At 23.7% G+C, this 27,667-nt stretch overlaps 1 protein-coding gene across 1 annotated transcript in view; it reads left to right on the top strand.

The window, feature by feature from the left end:
- LOC129606358 (protein muscleblind) overlaps positions 1 to 26,773 on the top strand; it is a 43,666-nt gene extending 16,893 nt beyond the window's left edge. Inside the window, exon 2 of the mRNA XM_055516657.1 lies at positions 26,507 to 26,773. Coding sequence (XP_055372632.1) covers positions 26,507 to 26,524 — 18 coding nt within the window. The 3' untranslated portion in view covers positions 26,525 to 26,773. The remainder of the gene's footprint in view (positions 1 to 26,506) is intronic.
- Positions 26,774 to 27,667: the final 894 nt, after the last annotated feature.

Below are 27,667 nucleotides of genomic sequence, written 5' to 3'. Positions count from 1 at the left end.
CGCAATACTATGCCAAACTGTTAGACACACAAATTTAATAAGTCTATTTTTGCTATAATTGCTTAGAATATATGTACCTGAAATCATATGTAAATGTATATGTACGTCATATAAATTCATTCGGATATGCTAAAAATGATTGTACAATTGGTAATCTATCAAAAGAAACACTCTCATTTGGCGAACAAGGTGACAATTGAAAATTATTGCTCTATTTGTTTTTTTTTTTCTGTTTTTTATCTGTTAAATTAGAAATGTGTCACACGACGCTTATTGAACACTTTACGATATTCAAATTTTGTTTTTCTAATTCATTTGATTTTTTTAGTAGTTTTAAAGGATAATAAATTTAACTGTTTACTTTATAGGCTTTTGAGAAAATTTTACTAGAAAAGTAGGTTTCTTATTGAAATACATAAAAACTTGAATGCAATTTTTACACAATCAAAATTATTAATTTAAAAATGATTGACTTAAGTTGGATTTGGACAGTTTTTCCTATCGTTTATAACATGATTTGATGACATTTTCGCCATTTCGTTCTGAGAACGAAGTAATTTAACAATTTCAATTTATTTAGGAGCTTTAAACCCAAAAGGTTCAGTTGTATCATAATATCTGTGATTTTTCCAGGTTATTAGGGAATATTTGAATAGGCTTCAGAACTTAAACTAACTTATAAAAAAAATTATTATAGAATAAGAGAGCGAAGAAACAAAAATTACTTAAAGGTATTTTATGTTCGTGTGTACTCTCTCCACCGTTCTGCTTCCGGAATACCATCAATTCTCAAAAAATTGGTATAGTTACGACGTTTATTGACTCGTTTTCAAGCTAATAACTAGTTATCAAACAATTTTCCAATTCTTTATAGTAAAATTAAGTTTTTTTTTTTAATTTTAAATAAAATAATTTTTTCAATATTGCACAATAACCTCTAAAATGAAAATCATTAAATTTAAATCTAATTTAGAGTGAAATTTTCATTGCTCAACAGTATGTTCATTGTGTTTAGATACACACACTTCTCAACAACAAAATTCTTTCTTTAAATTTAAACATTTTGTACACGTTCAGTGTTCGAATTTAATAATGCAAATATGCACTTGTGAAAATAAAATTCGATTTTTATGTGAGATATTTTTGCGATTATTTTCACTTATGTTTTTTTTTGTTTCTAATTTATTTACGTTGTTAAAATAACAAAGGAAAAAAATTGTAATTTTATTTTTCATATTCAACGTTTTGTATTTATTTCTTACTTTCATTCACACATTTGGATAGTGCAACAAGAGTTTCTTGTTTTAAATTTTTTTAATATCCTTTTTAAAACATTTCCAAAGAAAATTTGAAAAAAAAAATTGGCTTATTACTTTCGTTCTGTTCCTCAATCTATTCATTTGCGTGTCAACTTGCAAAACTTCTTCATATTATGAGAAAGAAAATTAAAACTTTAAATTTAAAAAAAGTTTATTTACCTTCAAACGTCTTACACCTGTAAATCCCAAAATTTCCATTTTTCAATCGAGAAATCGTGAATAGAAATAAAATAACAAAATGACTGTTGAAAGTAATCGTTATCAAAAACCTGCTTTTTGTCAAATTTTTAAAATTGTTTCTTTACACAATTTGTTTTGTTCGCTATCGAATGCAATTTATATTTGCTTCTTTTACTTTTCATTTTCATCCTGAAATTATGCAATATTTGTGATATATATTTTCGTATTAATAGGAATAATTTAAGAATATAGTGGCGCAATTGAAACTTGGCAAACGGTACATACTGCGCGCATCGTTTTAAAAATTAGTTTGATATAAATTGTTTGAAAGGTGGCAAGAAAGTTGTACACAGTAAATAATGCAGTATATACACTATTCAAGTAAAAGATGGCTTTTCTTTTAGAACTGAAAATGAGCTCAAATAAAATCATAAAAGAGAAAATATGGTACTCTACAAAACATTATTTTTATCCGAAATCATGTTTTTTTATCCTTATCTTCTATCTTTCTCATACTTTATTGTTTATATGTGGAATAAAATTATTTTTGCTTGGTGTAGTCGTTATTGGCTTACTTATACTTACAACTTTTTATGTTTCATCTTTTTTTGTTGTTGCGCTTTTCTTATATATAAAATTTTCTTCAAAAGCAAATGAATAAAAGAAAATCTAAAATATATATATTTACATACATATATATATATATACGTATATATATATATATATATTTTTTTGTTTTTTTGAAAAATTGAAATAAAAAATCCTTTATTGCAGCAATAAGACTGTCAAATATAATAAAATTTCCAATTTTTTATCCGTGTGTAAATTATTCAAAACCGCACAACTATAAAATATAATTCGAAATAAGATGTTTTACACATACGATACGTTATTAAACTCATATACATATATGTATATATATATAGAGAAAATTTTGTAGAAAAAAAAAATTTAAAATAATATTACCAAGAAAATCAAAAAGAAACGAGATTTGGGTGTACGATGTATATATATAAAATATCAAGGATAATCCTTACATTTTTCCATATTAAAAAAAAACGTGCAAAAACAGATAGAATACAAAAATATATTTTAGAATCTTCTTACCGCATATATATATATATATATATATATATGTAAATGTACAATAAGTATACAAATGCTTGTCTAGCATGCCAACTTAAAAATTTATTATAATATTTTAATCATTAAAAATTCATTCATTTCTTCGAAAGATTTATGTATAATGTGTACATATATATTTTTGATTTTACTCAAAATCACATTATTTTCTTTATACATGTAAATAAAATATTATATCCGATTGAAAATTCAGTAAAAATACTTTGATATGGAATTTCTGAAAATGTCTAATTCTTATACTTAATATAATATATATATATATATATATATTATATATATTTATATTTGTATATATATATATATATATATATATATATAAATTATGTATAAGTAAATAATGTGTATGTTATAATAATAGGATATTTGCAATCATAAAAATGTTGACATGTGAAAATCATCGCTACCATAACCTTGAAATATTAAAAAAATCCAATGTTTACTGATTTCCAAATTATATAAACAAATATATATAATACTTTTATTTTAAATGTAAATAGTAGCACACTCCTAGAGAGTCATGTCAATTTGGTAAATAGTTATATGCTATATGTTTTATATAGCACTATTAGTAAGAAACTTATCCAGTATAAAACAGTCTACCATTCAATAATCAATGGTCATATTCATAGGTAATATTCTACTTTTATACACAACCAATTAAAAATCTTAAGCAATATTACTTAAATAATATTGTGAATATTTATAATATATTTTAATTTTCTATGCAATATTTGAAATAAATTGCAATGTTAAAATATGAAATATTGTTCAATTGAAAAATAAAATATTTCATAAATAAATAAATAATAATAATTGCAAATGTGTCACAATTTAAATATGAAATTAAATATTTTGATTTTTATCTCCAACACAAAAACCCCTATATACTCTCTTCCAGGATTGTATGCCTAGGTAAAGTACCTTTTATCATTAAAATAGCGGTACAAAATCAGTATAACAATTTATAAATAACACATATCAATTACATTTCAAATGTATTCCTTTAACTAAGGTAATAAATAAAAATTTTTTTCTAATTTATGATTTGCAAAAAAAAAATCTATAAAAAACAAAAAAAAAAACACATTAATGCATATTAAGATAACAATGATTTTTTACTTAAAATGAAAAATTTCAAATTACTCGTACATATGCGATACTTTCATATTGTGTAATTCAATATTGTGAATGAGAAAATTTTTTACAATTTCTTTTTATTTTTAGTACTTTTCCAAATAAAAATTGTGAAAAAAGTGCTTATAAATTTAAGTCTGTCCCGTCTGTGGAAATGTTTACAAAACTTCTGCATCCTTGAAGATAGAAAGCTGAAATTTTATATGTAAATAGAAACCTATTTCCAAAGAACAAAACTTTCACCTATCTTCCCCCACTGCACTATCTATTGTAACTAAACTACAAACATTTTTTAAATTCTCTAAATACCGGAAAGAAGTTGTGAGCTTTTTCCACCGCGTCATAGTATATTTGAACTTTATAAAAGTAAAGGAGCCGTTAGAATTCACTGTTATCTAAACTCCGTTTTTTTTCAAAATTTTGATGTCGTTCTTCTTCTGGATCCCAGGTTGTGAAAGTTTGAAATTCTAACAGCTCTTACACACTAATAAATAGTTCATTTCGTTATAAGAAAATTTTTCTCCAAATCAATAATAAAATTTTTCTCCTCTCTTTCAAGTTATCGCCTCCCGAGATTTGTAAAAGTTGAATTTTTGAAAACTTATATTTCCGAAACTGCAACCTTTTCCGAATTTCTATAAATGCTGAAACCTAACGGTAAATGTCAAAAATATAATTATTTTTTTAAATCAGGCATTTAATTGAGCATTGTGTTGAAAAACTCTTTAAATTTTTTTTGTTTTATTTCCAAGATTGCATACAATGCTCATCCTAAATATATGCAATCTTTGAAATATATTCGTATATTAATCAAAATAATTTTAATAGTGTGGTAGGTAAAGCAGTATTTTCGCGCATGTTAAGGGGAAAACTGCTGCCTTACAAATCATTGGTTATAATGTGAAAATATTTTACAATGAAAATATTTTAATAAATGACATTCAAAAATTTCCGATTTTTTTTTTTGTAGTTATAAAAATGTTGATTAAAAAAATATTTATGAGAGTAGCAGAGGCAAAACAGAAATTAAATTATTTTTCTGAATTTTCATTTCTCAACTTTTGATTATTAAAATTTTTTTTTACCATTTCAAAAAATTATCAAAAATTTTAATATTTTGATATTGTGAAAATTCCCATTTTTTTCTTTAAAAATAATTCTTAAATTTTTTTTATTTTATATTTTTTTTATTTAAAAAATTTAATTATTATTACATTTCACTTCTATATTTTTTTAACAAATTTTATAAGTATATAATTATTATTCAAAAACTTCTGCATTTTGTCGGGGACTTAATTTACTGCTTATGAACACAAAACTACATGATTTCTTATTTATAAATTTTAATTATAAATTATTGTATAAGTTCAAATACAAACTCTTCTTATTACCATGTAATTTATAAAAGAAAAAACAAAACTTTTCTATTATTCAAGACATATGCCCTATTTTATGTTTTATTCGGAATAAGTATATAAGGCTATATTGTAATACAAAAGGATCTTATACTTACTGCTGTTTTTCCGCATACTTTATACGTGTATTTTGTGTTTTTTTTTTGTATAAATTGTGAAAATTTCGCTTAAGAATGAAAAGAATTTATACTTAAATGTACATATATATCTATATATATTTAACATTCCAATTTGAAAACTTGTCAACCCTTAGAATTAAACGAGAATAGTTGTTAAAATATAAGGAAAAAAATAAATTAAACTATTTCACCACATTCTTGCTCTTAAAACTGTGAAGCCAAAAAAGCCAAAAATAAAAAGCAAAAAAATATTGTCAAAATAAAAATAATATGCAATTTTACTTTTTGTTTTGAAAAAATCGCTTAGAAGTTTTGAATTGCATTTGGAGCAAGGAATAGCAGAGCACAGTTTTATAAATAAAATATAGGATGAAAAAAAAATAAAAAATAATATTCTTTTAAAACACCCTTATGTTTTCTTAAAACATTGAATTCAACAGTATGTTACAAAAAACAAGTATCTAAGAACAAAATACTTAATATAAAAGTAGAAGAAAGGATGAAAATCAAGTAATATATTTTGGGTGAAAAAAAGGAAAAAAAAAAGCTGCTTCACGTAAGGATAAGAATAACATTCAATTGATCGTTATATTTCAGATTTTCTTTCTCTATATATACGGTTGTTTGGAGTGTTGTCTACAATATGAAAACGAAAATCTTAAAACTAAGTTTTATGATGTGAAGATATTGAAAATTTTACAAATAAGTATACGAAAATATTGTTAAGTGAATTTTTCATTATAATGCAACAAACTCAACCCTTGAAGTCCTCAATTTATTTGCTAAGATAATATTTCACTTTCAAATACTCATAAACATTTTCGGAATTAATTACTTATAATATAAGAGAAATGAGTTCATAATTTTTGTATTTCAAATTTTATTTGTTAATATTTTGTATATATGAAATTATATTAAATTGGCCGAATATGAAATACTTAAATTTCTGAAACCTTTATTTGAAAAATTGGTTTATTTAAACTGACTGAACTATGGAGAATCCAAAATTACTATAAATTGGAAAAGTATTAGGTTTAAGTAAGGGGTTCAGAAGCAAAGTTGCCTAATCCTCAGTCACAAAATTTTTTGCTTTTTTGTTGGAAATTTAATTTGTTCCAGAATGAAAGTGACCCAACTCACATATTGTGGCAAAAATCTTAAAAGTTATGCCATTTTGCTTCTGATCCGCTTAAATTACGTTTATTGTCTGCAATTACAGTTTAAATGGAAATGAAAATCAAAAATAAAATACGTAGTATTTGAAGTAATCAATTATTGTAATCAATCGCTGGAGTGGATTATAAAATGTTTATTTTGAAAATTACATATGTAGATCAATAAGAGTGTAACAAACTTCTGCATTAAAAAAACGCTATATAACTAAAGTGACTATAAATTTAAACTTTATATTGCATTCCTCCTATTAAAATGTTCATTCTGTACTCGTACTTTAAATCTCTCTTTAAATTTGTTAATAACAATCTTGCCTAAAATTTATGTAATTTTTGCATTAAACTCTTCACTAAAATCAAATTTTTTCATTACAAATTTTTCAAAATGTCTATGCCATATAATTTTAATGCAAGATTAAATTTTGTTCTCCATAAATTTAATAATTTATATATGTATATAAAAATTTCGTCTTTTTCAACTCTTGTAGAAAAAATTTATAATTTATATCCTTTAAAAAATCAAAATTATACATAAATTTTCCAATATCCTTTAATATTAAAGTTGTCCTCTCTTTTTATGCGGCGATGGCAATGATATATCGACACAAAAAATCCCAAAAAAACACAGCAACAAAAAAAAATCAAAAAACATAAAGCTTCAATAAGCTTTTTATTTGGTATAGTAAATCACTATACTACGCGCTTAATAATAAAAAATAGATTATAAAGGATAACGGGAAAAAAATCGTTCAACACATATTTGTATACATACATGCATAAATACACATTCGAATTATATATACAATGTGTATACACTTTATATTCATACATATAGTTTTTGTATAATAAAAAATACAGAAAAAAAATTCTTAAAAAAATGCACTAACAAAAAACGAAAGAGCAGAAACTCCTTTTGACTTATGACGCTGAACCTTATTTTTATGGAAAATTGTAGATGATTTTCCAAAAAGTAAAAAAAAAACAAAAAAAGCAAAGCGAATGCCATAAAGGAGAAAAAAAAATTGTTTTATGCATATAAAACACTTGTTTTGAGTCATGTTACCATTGTCGCCATTCAACTTTTGTATTATGTATTGATGGTACATTTCGCTACAATAAATGTGTCTTTAAAGAACAAAAAAAAAAAAAAAAGAATTGTGTTTTTATACAATATACAAATCAATGCTGTTATACTGATACAAGAGTATACTGATATACATGCAAACATTATCTATATATGTGTATTATATAATTGAGTTGGAGTGATATTGATTCATAATTAGTTACCAAATCAATTTTGGAAATTATTCGACGTGATTTCATTCTTTTTTTTTCTCGCTACATTAATATTGGGTATTTTTATATATGTACATAAAATATCTGGGTAGGAAAAAATGCAATAAAAAGTTCTTTCCAATTAATTTTTTTCTCGAATAAAGTTTGGTCAATAGTTTTTGTGCACCTGAGTTTTCTTATAGGTACATAATCACATATACCTTAAATTTCTCACATGTTCGAGCGATTTTATAATTCATTTTTTGCACGACTTTAATCGTTGATTTTAAAGAAGACTTATTAAAGCGAAAATTTAAAACCATTCCAATTAAAAAATCGTAAAACGTCTTCAAGTGACTTTTGACTAAAACGTTTTGTTGCATTATGAGAAAAATACTGCTTTTGAATGTCTTAAGAGCTGCAAAAAGTAGCAAACTCTATAAATTCTATTTGGCAGACAAATTTTTTTTTTTTAACTTTTTTAAGAAAGTAATTCTTGCTTAAACTCGAGTTAATGAACTTTGAATCGTATTCAAAAATTTAAACTCTCTTTAATTAATTTAATTTTCAAATGTAATTTGTGTATGAATCAATTTAGTTTTAAAGTTTTTTTTTTTAATAAAAAATAGTATAAAACACTACAATTTTTTCCTCTAGAAATTAAATTTAAGCTTCGAACTTATTTTATACACTAAACACACGTTTTTCTTTACAAGTACAATATTTTAAGAGCTCATTTCCTTAATTACAATTTTTTGTTTATAAAAGTTAACAATTTCACAATACAAGGATCAATATTATTAAATCTGTTAAAAACTCTCAATAAAAATAATTAAAGCTCTAAATCATTTCTCGAGGATGATCTTCGAAATTCTGTAATTAAAATAATATTAAAAGTTGGATTCTTCTAAAAGTTAATTATAATAGTTAACAACTAATAAGCTAAAAAAAATTAGATGTAAATGCTGCGCGCCAAAAAGTCCATTTCCTAAGGCCTAACATATCCCAATCGATGTTGATCAATCTGCGATATGGTCGAAATAAACTCAAATATAAAATTTCATAAAAATCGGTTCAACCGAACTTGAGATAAATGCGTACACACAGACCGGCAGACAAATAACCCGATATCACTCTAAAAAATAGTGCTTCTCTACTATGGAGAAATGCGTTCACACGGAAAATTCGACATATGAATCATACAACCTCCCTTATAGTATGCAATGCGGTCGGTAATAAATTCGAAAATCATTTTAATATTTTGAAAACTAACATAATCTGGAAATTACATAAAATATTTATATAAGCTATAATTAAATGAATTTTTGTGCTCATCTTAAAGTTAAATTGTCAAAGAAGAGAAGATTTTTCGAAAAAAAATAAATAAATAAATATATTCCAGAATTCCGCTATGAGAAAATCATTCATCACAATAAAAAATTTTTACTATAATCTTTTACAACAATTTTTATTACAGTAAAATTGAAATATATTTTCTGCACCTTTCATTAATAAAATAACAGTAAACACAAATTACGAATGAAATTTCAGCAACTTTAAAAACTTTAAATTTACATGTTTCATAAAATATTTCATAAGAAAGAGGAATGCGGGAGATCTTTTATACAATATTGTAATTTGAATTTAAACAAAAAGTTGTTTCTTGTTTTTTTAATTTTAATTTTTTCAACCCTTAACTTCTCATAGTTTACATATAGTAATACGCAGAGAGGGACTGAAAAAGAAAAGTTCATTTTACAGCTTTCAACCAAATGTAATGAATCCCCACTTTTTCTCTTTTTCATTTTGCTTATTTTTCTTTACTTCATTTTTGTCCCTTTCACACTTTATTCGTCTTCATTCTCGTATAATATAAAATTTATTTCTCTGTTTTTCAAATATATTTTTCTTTGAATATAATTTTCGTGTTGTTGGTATCTTTTTCTTTCTCTGTGTTTTGTTTTTTTCTTTTTTTTTAGAGAAAATGTAATTACAGAAATATCATATATCATTTTGGTGAGTCTGAAAATATCCCTGAAAACAAGAGTAAATTTCATCGGAAAAATATATTTTCTGACACAATAAAATATAATAAAAGAAAATAATAAAAAAGAAAGGAATGGAAGGATGGAGAGGGGGGAGAAGAGAGATAGATAGACAAAGAGAATAAAAGAGAAAGAGGAAAAAAGAGAAAAACATATTGTCGTTAAGTCGTAAGCGATATTTTTAAATTAAATGGAACATAAAAATAAAATTTATAATGAACAAAAACAGCAAATTATGTTAAATTTTATTTTCTCTTCTATTTTTTCTTCTCTTTTTACTGTTATAATATATAAGTAGTTATTTTATTTGTTTTACTATCTTCTAATTCCTCTGTACAATTAAACTTTTTTTTTCTTTAATTTTTGTTATATTTATTCTTTGTTTAAATCTAAAGAACAAAAAAGTCAAACACTATGCTAGTGAATAAATAATAGTGAATAATCGCATTTTGTTTGTAATCAAATATGTACGTGTATATAATTATACATAATATAATAGTTTCGAATATAAAAGTTAACGTAATAATTAGTTAAATTGCGTTAAGCTAACTTATTAGTCTTATTTTGAAATAAGTCAGTGTTATACTAATGTGTGTATAAGTGTACTTAGCAATTTGAGTAAAGGCGATGTAGATAAAATATATTTAAGTTTATTGCAGTCGAGTCAGATTACGTGCATATGTTCATACATAAAATTATATAGGAACATTACAATCTCTATTGTAATGTAATATTAAAAGCATTGAGCTTGGGTTTTGCGAAATTCGATTTGTTTTTTCTAACCAGTTGAAAACTTTAATTTTATTTGTATACTTTTTGTCTCATTCTTTCTGTTTGAAGCGCGCACTGATTTTTAATACTTTTAAATCTATGAGTGGCCTCTTAACATATGGCACATGAAGTTTTTGACAGAAAAACTACTTTTTTCTTAAAATTTATTCCAAAAACGAAAAATCTGGGAAATTAATGGGGATCCGATTCAGGTTTAATTGAAAAAAAGAAAACTAAGAACGAAGTGAAAATTATTCTTTGAAGAGAAATTAATAAAATATTGAAAAAAAATTATCACAAACACAAACCATTTATTACAAATTATCTGCATCTTAGGCAGATTAAATTTAATGTTAAAGAGTAGATTTCTTAATTTCTAGATGCCAAAGAATAGTTTTTTAAAAATTCCACAATCTATTATACAGAAACTAGGAAACGGGGTTTTATTTAATTGCTTATTTCTTCGGTTACTACGAGAAATTTTAATGCTTTCTTAAAATTCCAAAACTAGATGGCGTACAGTTAAAATAAATGACATTAAATAGCGAATTTTAAAATAAGATAGCAATTTGTGTAACTTATTAGATTAGAATTTTCTGCACCTTATGTTTTACAATTACATTATTAATCTTATTGTAACTAATGTATGTTTTTTTTGCCATTTAAATTTATATTTAAAGAAAAGAAGACTAGCACCTTTTTTAATTTATTCTACTAGGTATACCTAACTTTTTTGAAAATAAATGTAATCTTATAGGTAAAAATTTATTATCTAGAATCTACATTAGTATTTTAGATTATTATTCTCTATACCTTTAGTTTTTATGATTCTATACATAATATGCTAATCTGCATACATATGTACTCACATATTCACATTCATATTAAGGATACATATATGATATAAAAGTATAATACTTAAGGAAAAAATTTTCATATTATACTTACATTTATTTTCCATTTTGGTAAACGATAACGTCTTATACTAATTACTCACTGGTGGGTGCCAAAAATACTATACTTGAGAATAGTAGCAAAAAAAAACTGGAAATTATAAGTTAAATATCATTCTATTCCCCCATTATTCTCTATCTCTTTTATATTACTCTTTGTTTTTTTTTTTGTGAGTGCCTTATAGTAAGTTTTATAAATTTTCCTATTTCTTATATTTCTGCAAACATTATAAATATTATTCTAGATATTATTTCTGTACATAGTATAGTACGATTATCTTCAAGTAGATATTGTTACAGACTTACAAACCATTTTAACCCTTTAGATTTTTTATTGAAATCATTCAAATATAAAAATCTATAGACTACAAATATTCGGAATAGAATTCAATATAAGGAAAACCCGTATACATAAATAGTTGAATATGTGTATAGATATATACAATTGGTAAAAATTCAAGCATAAAGGGTTAAGAAAAATCAAAATATATTACAATATAAACATGTTATAAGTATAGGAAGGTTTGTATTATACATACATACAAACATATACAAATTTTAGTAGAAAGAATAATGGAATCCTATAATTGGAACTGAATTCGTAATAAAAGATATAGAAAAATTTGCTTATATAATATGGAAGTATGTACGTATACATATGTAGATCAACTGTGAACATAAATATTATTATATCACCCGTAGAAAAATAGTGGTGAATTTTAATATTCGAGTTTAAATAATTTTTAATCAAAAAGTTTACTACGATTTGAATAGAAGTCTTCCTAAGTTAGGCTACAAAAAATTGCAAATAATTTTTTCGATTTTAAAAATTTTATGTACTTTTTAGTAAAATTTCAAGGGTCTAAAAAATTATTAAAAGAATTCTAATTTATTTCTTTTATTCAATAATTTCTAATTGGATTCAATAAAATCTAATCTAGAAATAGAAAGCATTAAAATTTTTAAGAATAATGTTTTGAATAAAATTTTTTCATCTCTTAATTCTCATTTTTAGCTTTACTGGTTTTGGTCAGTCTCTCGAATTATAAATTTTATACCTACAAATTCAATTACAGTAATGTCTTGATCTTAAATTATTTTACTAAAAAAAAATAAAAAAAGTTAGTCGTTTTGAAATTTAGGCTGGTATTCTTGTATTAAGCAATAGTCACCGTATATCTTCGATGTAAAAGTATTTAATAACAGTTTCAAATTTAATTAATAAGGTAATTTCGGAAATTTTCTTAAAGGATAGACGAAAATTGTGCATTCTTTTAAAAAAATTAGGCAGCATTTGTTGGACAAACTATTTCCAGTAAAGATAGTGAATATTCCATTTGATTCCACTAACTTTTTGTAATTGAACATTTCTAATATTTAATACATAATATATAAAACCTGTTTCGAAATCCGCTTTGCACCGATTTATGACATTTTTTCGTCAATTTCATAAAGAAAATTTTTATCAAAAGTTTGAATCAAAGCATTTAATAGTCAGATTTGATATGCAGTCTTGTTCTACTATACTGTACAGTGACAGATGTGCGTAGACTAGACGCGCATCTCACTACTTAACATAAAAGGTATCCATAATGTTGCTGTAATTCAGCTATAGTTTCAAATTTTAATCGAGTTAATGGAAAGTTAATTTTCTTAAATTTCTTCATCAATTTTACTTCTGCTTTTACCCAAAAAATAAAAAAATTCAAAAAATCTTTTTCTAATTTTCTATTTATTATTTAAAATGCAACGTGCCCAAAAAAAATCTAACGTGTCTAGTAGAATAAAGCTGATTTTAATTAAAAATGCATAGATCCATTATTGAGTTATGAACCTTAATGGACTGCAACAGAATTAGCTAGAAAAAAAAAATATTTTTGTACATTAATTATACTAGGAGGGGTGGGTGCGATAAATAGAAGATGTTAAAAAGAAAAAACAAGGAGATAATGAAAGATACGGTTTATAACAAGTTTTCAGTAACTGTAGGTAATAATTTTTTTTTATTTTCTTTTGAAAATCTTATATAATATAAAGAACAATAGGAACACAAGCAAAAATAACAAATTTTCTTATATTACACACAAGAAGCACAAAAAAGAACAAAGAACAAAAACAAAATAAACAAACAAAAAGAAATTATAATAAAAAGTAAAGAAATAAGAAAAGAAGGGAAAAAAAAGAAAAATTAAATCGGAAGGATAATATAATAATTTTGGAAAATTATGCTTTTTTCTTCCAAAAAGACAAGGCTATATACAAACTAGTGTGCATATATACAGAACGCGTATATGTTGGTATAAGTATAAGTATGTAAGTTTGGAAGAACAATAGGATATAATATCTTGTTTTTAAAGGAAACCAACTATTAAGGATCTTTCAGTGCAAAAAATCAAAAAGCATAAGGAAAAAGAAAACGATAATCGTATATCGTATTTTTCCTTTTCATTTGGAAAAATTTCATTTTTTTCTCTGTAAGTTTTTCTATTTTTCTTTTTTTAATTTCAGTTCAATTATATTTCGAATATGGAAATAATTTTATATATAAAATGTTGTGTATAAAAGCGCGATTTTATTATTTTTAAAATTTCATTCAAAAAGGAAAAAGACAAAAGAAAAACAAATAAGAAAAAAAAAATTTAATTAAGTACACTGAACGCTAAATTAGTTGCTATTGTTTTTTACTCATTAATCGATTCAATTTTTTTCCTTTTTCATTATTATTTAAAAAAAAAAAATATTTGTTATATAAATCGGGAATAAAAAAAAATCAAATTTTAAAATAAAAGAAAACTTTTTTTTTAACATAATGCATGCAAATATAAAAATGCAAATGTTATACAAATACTTTATATAATGTAATCTTATTTACTTAAATGAAAATATTAAAACCAATAATTATTATGAATATATATAAACATATATATATATACATTCATGTGAAAGTATGTATATCGAGATATGTGTGTAAAAATATTTAAATAATGAATTGAAATCAGGCTGGCAGCAGAGACATAATTATTATACATTATTATTGTTATGCACTTATAATTGAAATGTGATGAAAATAATATTATACACATAGATTACATATTATGTATTTACAGTTTTAATTTTAATGGTATTAAAAAAATATTTAATGTAGAAATAAATTTTAATATTATAGAGAATATTAATATTAAAAATATTTTGAAATTTTTAATAATATTAAAAAAATATACTTTTATCCATAATAAATTCGTGTTAATATGAAATTATATATTATAAAACATTTGGTTCTGAAAATATTTTTACAGGATCATAAGAAATCTTGGGAATTGCAATAATACTTGCTTTAAAAATGCAACCTACAAAAATATTAGAAATTGACTATTTTGCCGGGAACAGTTGAATTATTAATATATTTTAAAATTTTCTGCAATATTTACATGTACAATTGATAACTGAGCAAAATATGATTCGTATTGAATTTTTTCACTGACTATTGAATATGTACAAATGTATAACATTAGTATATCTCAATGATCGGAATTACGTGGCACGCGTGCCAAGATTTTATGGAATAGATTCGGCACGCCGAAATATTGGTTTGAAAAAACAAATCTTTTTTGGCACGATACATAAAATCTTATTACGACCACTGGTATATCTCCTAATCAAATACCCGTTGGTATTTTTAAAGGCATCTCATGTTGACTTTTTTTTAAAAAACAAAAATATTTGAGAGGTTTAACCTAATCTTTTAATTACTTGTAAAAGATTTTTTCCGGTCCTAGGGTATCACAGCATCAAATTCCCAAAATTTCCATAAAGAAAACTAAAAGAAGGCATTAAAAGATCTTTTCAATGATTTGGTCACAACATTATGTCCGATCATTTTTCTTCATATCCTTTAACACCTTTTTCGCACAAGTTATTTCAAAACTATTTCTGAAAGATTCAGAATCACTTAAAATTTTTTGCTTTAATATTTTTGTTGGATTTCAGGATTAAATCTAAAAAAAAAGAAAGTCTAAAAATTTGTCTTATTTATTCGGCATACATAGAACAGACTTTCATTTGATTTAAAATTAAAATAAAAAAAATTAAAATTAATCGGTAGAAGTCAATAACTTTAGTAGCTCAATTACTTTTTAAATTTACACTCACATATGAAAAATAATTTTAAATTATTCAACTTTTATTTTTAATTTGCACTTGTTTTTCCTTAAAATTGTTAAGTTATCAATATTAAGTATGTATTTCAATAAAAAATAGAAATAATTTGAATTTTAAAATAGTCTCATGTATGTATGTATGTAGAAAATATTGCCACAAATTTGAATCTCTTTAGTCTTTATATTTGAAATCTTCAAGTGAAATATTGGTTTGTTTTTAAAATAGATCTGACATGAAAAAACATTTCATTATTTTTGTTGTAAAGCTTGTAATTTAAACCGAGAAAACAAAAAAAAAGCAAAATTCACTTACAATGAATTTAATTTTTCTTGAATGAATTTTTTGTCCGCAATATTTTCATTTTATTTTACTCGCTATATGCATGTCCATTTTGACATTATTTCAACATTTCCTAAAGTCATCACAATAACCTATATGTGATGTGTATACATACTTATGTCCTGTCATTTATTAAGTTCTATAAGGATTAATTTGCTCGCATTTGATATGTAGTAAACTCTTAAAGAAAAAACTCTTGATTTGTAGTACCGTTATTTTACCGAAAAAAATTTGTTAGCAAAAGGAAACGATAACGTATAGTTTTGGAAGATGCGAAAAACCATCGAATTTAAAAAAACAAAACAACTCTGTGTATTAAAGTTCATTCTGAGTAGGTACATAATATATGTATAATGTACATGTATGTGTGTGTATGATTTCGCAAAAAAACCACATAGGATGGAAAATATAATTGGGAAAAATAGTTATAAATTTTATTTTACATTTGCATTCTTTCCCATTCGTTTTTTTTAATACACTTTACTTTTTAATAAATGCCATTTAGAAGAAAATATGGGGAACAATAACAAAAAAAAAGGAACAGAAATTTAAAAAAAAAATGGGAGAATTTCTGACATCTTTAACGATCCTCTAGAGGCATTAAATTTAACACAATTTTACCTTTGTTGAAACTATTTAAAAAAAAATTTTTTTTATTTTATTTTTTACTTTATTTTAATGTAAAAATGTTATTTTTCGTTTACCCTGGGCCAAAACCATATAGCGAAAACCTTAATATTAAATTCTTATTCCCTCTAATGTTTTCTGCTTATGTGTGTGTGTTCATTTGTAATAAAACTCTACGTACTTTGGATATTCAGGGTATCGTACAGGTATGCAAAAATTTGTAAAAAAATAAGTAAATTTTAACTTTACTTATTTTTTAGTATTAAATTCAAAGCTATTTTTATTTCTACAAAGTAGTATATGCAAAATATAACTATTACACTCGTTCATTATTATACGGGCATTTGAAATTTTCTTGTAATACAAGTGACATTTAGTAAAATGAATGTTTTTTTTTATTTTTCAAAAAAAATTTTAAATGACAATTTTATGTTTTACTATTATATTTTCAATAGGAATCACATATTACATACACATAATCATCGTACACATTTGAGCATCCTTATTTGAGCAGAGTGTAAAATAAAACTACATTGTAATATTTAACTTATACAAAACTTGTTTCAATTTGTTTTATCTTATATATAGAATTTTAAATATATGGAACCCCTAAATGTACAATATGTATATACATATACTTAAATGTATATTAAATGTAAAATAATGTTGTCATAATAAGTGTTCAATTTTCTTACAATTAGGTACAATATACTTGTATATCTTCGATTGTATATAGATGTGTACACAATTTCCAAACACAAAATATAAAATCCACTTACAAATTATTGTAAGGAGAGAGCTCTAAAGCTAAACTAAGAAAAAAAAATGAAATGAAAATATCATGATATTTATCAAAAAATAAAGTTAATTTTCCATTACAAAAAGAAAACATACGACAAAAAGTCCAAATATCTTATCAGTGATTGTAATTTTTTTTTTACAGTCTACTTCCTTCTATAATCCCATAATATTAACCATTTTAGAACCTCTGTCACGACCTTAAATTTTTTTTATATAAAGAGGAAATCATTTCTAAATAAAAAAAACTTAATTGAATGGAAAAAACAGAAAAAAATTCCAATGACAATGTATTAATTCCAATAAGTAAATATTGACCCACCCTAAAAAAAATATGTATACGATTTTTTTCTCATATTATTTTATATAATGATATTAAGGTTAAGAGAGTGGAAATTTACAAAAAATTTAAAAATTTAATTCAATTTTTTTTTCAAGTATTTTAAGTGACAATTTTAAATAAAAATACCGAAAATTTAATAGGGCTTAAATTATTTTAAAATTTAAGTGGAAAATGTCCTCTATGTGTGTGTATATAAAATAAAATTTAATACGTATATAACTGATTAACTGATTCTAAAACCAAAATTAAACTTATCGTAAATTATCCGACATGTGAATTGTTTCGTGTTATTGCATTTGGTCTATTTTGCCAGTTAGATGTATTTATTTTAAACTTCTATTTGTATTTATTTACAGCTGCTTACATAGGCCTGGTCACTGCAGTTCTGGCCATACGCGGAATTAAGATAGCATTAATTTAATTGTACAAACTTCAAGTAGGCTTGAAATAGCGAGGCAACGTGTGTCTATAGTATAGGTTTTTTGCTTTTTAATTGTTTGCTGAATTCTATTAAGGAGTGTGACTCTTTGCCACTTTTTAAATAAATCTTGAATAATATTAAATTTTTTGCATATCTTCAATTATTAAAAATTATTGCGCAATGAAAGTTTAACAAAGCAGAACTATTTTTGATAACTAGTTATCATTTGTCGACAACGCTTTTAATCAACCATTAAATTGCTGCTTTAACCAACGTAGGTTGTCTAAATAAAAATAAAATTTGCGTTTTTAAAATAATTTCCCAAAATTGTCATAAAAATAAATAAATATTTTGTACTTATTTGTGTAAATGTATATGTTTACCTTAGGTACGTTTAAGATTGAAAAACAAAAATATTGTCCTAATAAACAAAAAACAAAAAAACATTGTTAATTTGACTTTACTTGGGAACATCTGTGACCTTCCTTTGAATCAAAAGATTTTATATAAAATTGTTTTATTTCAAATATAATGAAAAAGTCAATATAAAAAATTTATTTGAACAAATGTTTAAAATTATTCAAAAAGTTAATCGACATCTGGTTTCATTGTTTATCTATATATTGAATTTATATTGAACTCTTCATAATAAATAACAAAAAAATTTATTTGATTCGATAAGTATATAATCAAAAATTTAGCCAATATAGCGATATTCAAAATTATATTAGTACTCAATTCAACAATCAAAAACTGATAACATTAGTTGCCTATTATTACCATAATATTGCGATTTTAAAGTCAGGAATTATATTTAAAACTAAAAATTAAATATTGCATTTATGTTAAGCAATTCAGCAATTACAGTTCTTAAGCTGAATTCTACAAGATATTACCATAAATTCTTAAATGCAAACTATTTAACCTCTCATATAATTTAATCAGAAATAAAATTCACTGGCTGAATAAATTTACTTGATGTCAGGCCTATTTTTTTTTTATTAAAGACGTGTTTATTTCAATTGTATTGAGCTATTTAAAAATGCACCGTCATTTTGATGCATTAAAACACAATTCAGCTTAAGAGTTGTTATTGCTGAATAGCGTACTAATATGATAAGATTAGAATTTATTTATCAGGGAGTGTGAGAAATGTATTTACTTATATACAAAAAAAATTAATTAATTCAATATACTCTCTTACATTTTTAATAAATAAATCTTTTTCAATATTATTAAAAAATATACTAATTAAAAAAATACTTTAGTAATTAAATTTTTTTTCTTAACTAACTTATAATTTATACTTACCTATAGGATTTTTTTTTTGTTGAACTTTTCCAGTTCACAATAGCATCCTTTAACTTTTAAAATTAACATAAATTTAAAAAAAAAAAGTTTGAAAAAAAATATTTATACAATAAATTTTAAATATTCTCGAATACGCTGAATTCAATTTAATATATATGTATATATATTAATATATACATGTCGATGTATATATTGCGAAAAAAGAACACCTGTCAGCTTATGACATGAAATATTAAAAAAAAAACGAAAAAAAAAATTTTGTTATATTTTTTTAAATTTATTAAAGTGAGTACATTCTTATATTATGAGTACAACCATTGTTACATTAAATTATATGAATTAACTGTAAAAAACAACCATTATTCAAGAAAATTTTTCCAATCTCAGAAAAATAATAATAATAATAATAAAATAGTAATAAAATAAAAATAAAATGAAAACAAGGATAACGGTAAAACGTAAAAGAAAAATACATCAACATTTTTTTTCGAAATTCATTCATTTAGTTATGCAAGACCGCATGCAACTTGCAATGTCAAATTCAAATTTTTAGCTTTTCTTTTCCATTTTATTTTGATATTTTTTATTTGGTTTCTTTTTTTTTCTAATTTTTTTTTCTTTACTTTATTCTTCTTCTGTTAATGCAAATTCGGAATACAAAGTTTTCGTTTACCTTCTCTTTTTTTTCTTGTTATCTCATACTTGTATTCTCCTATATTTATGCAATTTAAAGAAAAATATAAGGGGAAGGTGAAGTTTTTTTTTTTTGCTTTTATTTTTCACATTTTTTTGCTTTTCTCATTAAAATTCAAAACCGGTCCTTGAAAAAGCGAAAAATTATAAGAAATATATTTTTTCCTCTGCAAAATTGTACATACTTTTCTACAAATGCATAAATTTCTCCGATACCGAGAAAGAAAATGTCAAAAAATTCTTTTCCAACTTCAATTTTTTTTTTCGCTTTTCTTTTTAACTTTTTCATTTTTCAATATTTTTTTTTTAAAGCAAGTTTTATTAAAATAAATAGTTTTACTTAGTCCTCTAAACAAAAAAAAAAAAGAAGGAAAAAAAATATGAAAACAAAAAAGTCGATATGAACTTTTCGAAAGCCAATGAAAGCAACAAAAATCGAAAAAACAAGAGTTAAGGTGCTTATTGCAGATACGCCAAAACAAAAGCATTAGTAATTTGATAAATGGTTAATATTCCTTGGTACGAGAATAACATAGATAAAAAGTTTCTGCAATATTTAAGTATAATGTTATTTGAAAAAAAAGTACTTTTACTTATACACATGTGTATGTACATATATATGTATATGTATATGATGTATAATTGAGGTTCTCTAAGTCATTATTAAGAGATCAAGTTGTATAGGTAGATAAGAAGACACTTGAGACATAAATTTAAATGCGTACACATCATTTTATTGCATAAAGTTTGAAATTGAAAATATTTTATATACTTGGGTTTTCATTCAAAAGCAAACTCATTTTCCAACTTGAAACTCTGAGTTGATGTCAGGTTTAGGTTTCCTTCAAAGCAGAATAAAAATTAATGTAAATTTAAAAGTCTGAACAAAAAAACTTAGATACTTAAGTAGTATTGTAAATTTTAGTCAAGTTTTACAGAGTTACATGTTTTATCTTTGATTGATTTAAATTTGATGTAAAAAAAGGCTTTAAAATAAAATTTTTTATGCCTGACTCCTATTCCTATGCTATATGCTACAATCAACGTCGAATCTGCTATTCATCAGCATTCTTGCAATGAGCGCCGGAAAACAGGAGCGACATTGAAAACTAAAAGCAAAAACTAAATTGAAATAAAAACTTTTTCCAATTTTTTGCATTACGTGTTTTCCAAAAATTTTTTCTTCCTATTTACAGCGAAACTAACTTGATAACATGTACATACCTATATATATCCTAAAAATTACAACAAAAAAACTGAAAGTGTAATTTTAGGCTTTAATGATGAATAATCTTGGAATCTCTGAATAATCTTGGATTCAGTATGACAAAATTGTAGGAAAATATGATTTTTAATGGGCAAAGTGCAATATTTATTGCAATAACTTTCATTATTTTGGAAGGGGTGAACTGACATTTTGGTTACGAGGCCCGTACATTAACTATTAATGTTTCTTAACTATTAATGAACTTAGAGAATTACAATAAAATGACAATACTAGTCTAAAATTTTTCTAATGATTACTTAATAAGGTTCTGAAAATTTCGGAAATCTTCACAAAAGAAATCCTTCTGCATACAGAAGTAAACATTTCTTTGATTATTATATTGTTAATTTTAGTACAAGATTTTACTCATCCAATCAGTCTGTTTTATTTTTCCCATATATACATTTCCAGTTCTCTACGTCCTTTTCGGAAAATTAATAAAATTTTCCATATATTTTAATATTTATCACTAAAATATTCAAAAAAAGAATTAAAAATGGTGTTGATTTGGAAAAATACAATAAGTGTAGGGCATATAACCGCTTATAATTAAATTGTTTCCTCAAAAATTTCCGAGAACTTAAAATTTATGTAAATAATTTGAAATCGAGAGAAAAAAAAAGAAATTTATTTAAAATACAAAGGTATTGAATTATGAATAAAAAAGGAAAACAAATGAAATTAAATTTTATATATAAAGGAAAAGCTAACCGAAGGATAAAAAATATTTTCCATGAAATTTATTTTGTTTAAGAAAAATTAAAGAAAATAAATATTGAATCACTTGTTATATAAGTGTATATATAAAACGATTAAAATATTTAATCCGAATTCTGTAATGAGCTTAAAATATTTGAAAATCTTAAAATCGCAAAAAAAAAAAATATTTTAATTTTAATGCTTTTTTCTCTCTCTTTCCTTAAAATATTGGTAAAATTCAATTTTGCAAATTATTCTCTACTGTACCTATATATAAATATATATCAGTATTTCAACTACAAGTACATATATATACAATTATATTTATACAAATTTTTTTTGCACCCTAAGCTATTCTTGCCATTTATTTAATAAATTTTATTATATTTTCTTAATATCCTGGAATCGCAATTTAATTTACATTAACCAAATTAAATATTCTTCAATTTCATCAAAGGCGCCCTTCATTCTTATTTTCAAAATAAATGTACATAAGATGATGTGCTCATAATACTCATATATATATATCAACAGTATAAGAGACTCATAAATTATATTTTATTTTTTTTTGAAATATATTCTTTTTGTATAAGTTTAAGTGAACGTACTAAGACTCAACTTCGATAATTTAATTCTGTTTTGAAATGTTATATAGGAAAATAAGCATGTATAAGAGAAAATAAAAAATTAAATCCATTTTATTAATATCTAAAAAATATTTTAATTTAATTGCAAAAAATCATTTCAAGTGAAAACGATTAAAATATAAATATGTAGAAAACCCTGATTTGCTTCTTTTTTTTTTGCAATAATATCTATACTTGTATAATTTGTTGCTTCTAGCATATTTTTTGTAATTGTATATGAGAAATAAAATTCAATTTTAATGCAATTAACAATTTTATTTAGTTGAAATTGATAGGGTTTTTTCTTTACATAAATATTCCCTGCTATATTATTTAATATTACTAAATGGAATATTGGGTCCATACCACAAAATATCGGTAATTTAATTATGTATATTAAAAAAATTAGGAAGGAAGGGGGAGAGCTTCAAATCATTATTTATTTTACTGGTAAACAATTTATACAAAATTTTGTCAAATATTGTAAATTTATTAAATCTTTGAATGTAAATCTATTAACTAATCTTATTAAGTAATCAAAAAAATTTAATATGACAAAAAATTTGAAATTCTCATATTTGAGTTTTACATTGAATTCGTACATAATTTGTAAGGACAATGGTTGAGGGTAATGTGAAAATTCAAAAAGTCACTTAAAATTAGCAGTTGGAACTGCTAAGATCATTTCAATAAAACTTTTATTCACAAGATGTTAGCAGTTCAATTTATTTGGAAAATTTGCAAAATGTATTTTGGAATATTCTTTAAAGTTATTGATCTGTTTAATCAATAATAATAATGCAAATAAGAATCGAAAAGCATGTTGTGACAAAACAACTTAATTTTCATTCACACACAATTTATTTTTTTCATTGTTTTTTTTTTTTTATTCACATGGGCATTTAACGTTTTTTGTTACGACCAAACGACCGAATTGACATTTTTATGGAAGTTTTTCTTAAAATAAAATTGTACAGCCCTTCACTTGTATCAAAAATATTGTAAGAAAATAGAAAAAAATTCAACTAATTAATCTCAGAAACGAACTGTGTTTAAACTATACCTCACCGCTCTTTCCTGCGACAACTAATTAAATCAAAAAGGAATTGATATAAGTTATTCTAATTTTCGATCACGAATTGCAAAAGTAGTTCACCCGATCCTGCTATTCATCTGCGAAAGCAATTACCGCCACCCACATCGATAACATGTAACGATTTCAGCTACAGTGTTAAAATATTCACTCAAAACCAAATAATGATGGAAATGATTTTGATTATTAGAGTAATAGATTTGCTACAGACGACACCACTAACCATCCATTCCCGTGCAAATAATATACTGGCATAGACTGGGTCAACCTTTCCTATTTTATACTTATTTTTTAACCTTTTTTATGTTTTATTATTACTAACAGGAAATAAATTCAATGGTTCAATTAAAAAATTGTAAAAACTTTCTGACTTGTATGTTCCTATATTTTTTCTATATCTTAAATTTTAGGGCAAGTAAAGTTTCTATACAATGCCTATATTAATACATACTTTATTTGATTGTTAACAAAAAAAAAAAAAGTCATAAAAAATTTTTAATGTTGTATGGCAACACAATTGTACCAAATTTACTATGTAAAACTATTAAAAAATGTTTTATATGAGAAATTTGAATGGAAAAGTTTTGTAATACAAGATTAGATAAAAAAAAGAAAAAATAGGGAAAAAACTAATCATGTTCCCCGAAAAAAGAACAAAATAGGCAAGTAGATCGAATTTTTTTTTTCTTACTAATTTCTTGTTTAGACTTCAAAATCTATTATCGTTTTACAGCAATTGAATTTTTGAACGAAAACTTTGAAATCTATTTGAACAAAAAAAAAAAAATTGAAAAATCCTGAGGTAAAAAGTTTCTTTTCCATCAATTTTTTTGGAAATTGAGGGAAATTCAAATTTTATCAAATTATGTTTTGTGTATTTTCTTTATTTAATTTTTTTTCTTGTTCCCTTTTTACTTCACTATTGCCGAGCAAAAAAAAAGGAATACCAAAAAATAAAATATTAGAATAAAAATTCGATATGAAAATGCATTTCCCATGTTAATCCCTTAATATGCTGAAGAAAAACAATCTCATATAGATAATTTGTGTTCCGACATTTTCTTATTTTTCCCAATTTTTAAAAATAAAAAAGTAAAATGCAATTTTTTTATTTACAAGTTTTATATACTTTAAAAAATAAACTGAAAAGTACTCAATCAATGCAAAAAAACTAGATGTTATTCAATAACTGAACGACGATAAGTATAACAATAAATTGATTCACGTTTTTTATCTGTCCGAAATGTTATGCAACTCTTTATTATCATTCATTGGCGTATTTCCAAAGAATACCATTAAGAAGGAATTATGCAATAAGACCTTGTTAATTTTGGATTGATTGTTACTGATTTTAAATAAATTACAAAAAAAATTAGGAAATTCCGAAATATAAATAGCATTTTATTCTTTTAAGAGAAAATATCCCTAGTCAAATATTGTTATGGCTTCAGCAATTAATTTAAATATAGTAATTAATTAAAGATTGGAATTTAAACCTAGTCATATTTGACAAACTTAAATTACAATTCAAACTTAATTTCAAAGGAAATAGTTTATTTTTTTTTAGCTTAAAATCATTTAATTTAATTTACGTATATATTAAAAATATACGAGTATATTAATTCTAAGCTGTGCTGCAACTACTAAATTTTTTAAACAAGCATTCATTTCATTTCCATAAATCCAGTTGCCTCCAAGAGAGAGGGGCATAAACTAAGGTAGACAGGTTTCAACACTTTAAAAAAGGCAATACAGAAAATCATTTATGATATTACGCATATATTTGAAGCCATACGAATGAAAATATCTGATCTGGTATACCAAAAAATCGATCCAAAGTATATTTTCTGATTTAACGAAACTATTGCACAAATTTATGAAAATGTATATTAAATACTTCTTTCTAATTTTAAGGAACCTATTTATTGACCTATTAGTTAGCCTACCTATACAAAAATATAAACTTGAACTCTACTAAGAATGGTGGCTCACTTTATGCAATCCAATTTTACCCTAAAAATTTGTCAGTTAATTCTGTTAGAAAACACAACTCAAGTATTAAATCATTAGAAATTCTGTAAATTATTTTATTAACTATGGTGAAAAATGAAAATTGGCCTCTATATAGCGAATGTTCAGTTTCCGAATTCTGATATTGTCAAAAAATAATTTTTACCCGATCACATTGCCTAAAGAGAAGAACGAAAAGTAATGAAACAACCATAGTTGACATGTCTGACACAACCATAGTTTGATGCCATTACTTATCATTCTTCATTTTAAGCAATGGGATCGGGTCAGAATTAGGTATATAGTTGAAATATTGCCGTTCATCTTCCTTAACGATTTAGATATAATTTTACTCTTGATCTGATTTTCTTCTATCATTACAAGATTTTGTCATCACTATGGTGGATGTTTCTCCTAAATCTTTAACTACAGCAGAAAATGTTAAGAATTTGATGACAATTTTTTAAACCAATTTAAGTTTTTTACATACACACACTTTTAATCGTATTATGTACATATTTTTTATCTATACAAAAAATAATATAAAATTACGATAAATAAACTAATAAATTTTTTATTTTTTTTTTAATTTCAGGTTCGTATTTACAATTGACAATTTAAATTCATTTAAAATAACGCAACTAGATAAAAATTTTCAAAAAGGATATTAACGAGTAAGGTTTTTAAATATAGACATAATATGCACTTCATATACAATTATACTTAAAGCTGCGATTCATCTAGTCCTCAAATCCACAGTAATTAGTCGAAAATCATTTTATAGATTTTCTTAATTTAAATATACGATCAATTCCCCATATATTTTACATATAAAAAATAATTTTTTTTTATTAAAACTATTTTCATTAATTCACTCCATTTGTAAAAATATTTATATAATGTCTGTTAAAAACGATAAGTAATTAATTGATCTAATGTGATTTAAATGCTAATGAGAATTAATTTAAATATATTGATAAAGAATAAAATTTTTTCCATTGAAAATTAACAATGTATAAATAAAATTTTCAAAAGACTTCCTTTCAAAGGATAATATGTTGAATTGCTATCGTCAGATTGACTTTCTATATTATTATTGCATATTTGAATTGTTTTAGAAAATTTTCCCGCCTTATTTTCAAATAAAATTATGTGCGAACACTGTCTATATTAAATAAAATTTATAGCTTAATACAAAATATTTTTTAGTTTTTCTTATTATTTTTGATGACATTATTTTAAAGTTAAACAACCGTATTTAATTTATAGAGTTCGATGTACATTCTTATATTATAAAATGAAAAAATTGGCAAAAAATGAAAAAAAAAATAAATAAATTAGGTTAAATTAATTTAATTTAGAGATTAGTCAAAAAATTAAAGCAAAACCTTTGATGATTTAATGCCAAAATTTAACAAAAAAAAAACAAAAACTAGAAAAACAACAAAAACCTGCTGTCCTCTTAACCGCTTTTGCTTTTCTATAAATTTAGATTAATTTCAAATTCGTCCTTTTTCTAAAATATTCGTACGTATACGAAATTTTATTATATAAAATGCATTATACACAAATTTCAACTTGCATTAACTTTAAATGCATCTATATGTATATGTTTATATACCCAAATGTATGTATGAATGTGTGTATACAAAATTTATTTTCAAACAAATAACGGTAATTATTTTCTTTGTTTAAAAAATAAATATGTAATGAAACAACAAGAAATTTAAAAAGGGAAAAATTAAAATGCAGTGTA

This window comes from Condylostylus longicornis, unplaced genomic scaffold (assembly GCF_029603195.1).
Source record: "Condylostylus longicornis isolate FDR11 unplaced genomic scaffold, ASM2960319v2 ptg000018l, whole genome shotgun sequence".
NCBI lineage: Eukaryota > Metazoa > Arthropoda > Insecta > Diptera > Dolichopodidae > Condylostylus > Condylostylus longicornis.
Note: the sequence above shows the minus strand (reverse complement) of the source record. Positions and strands in the feature narration are given on the sequence as shown.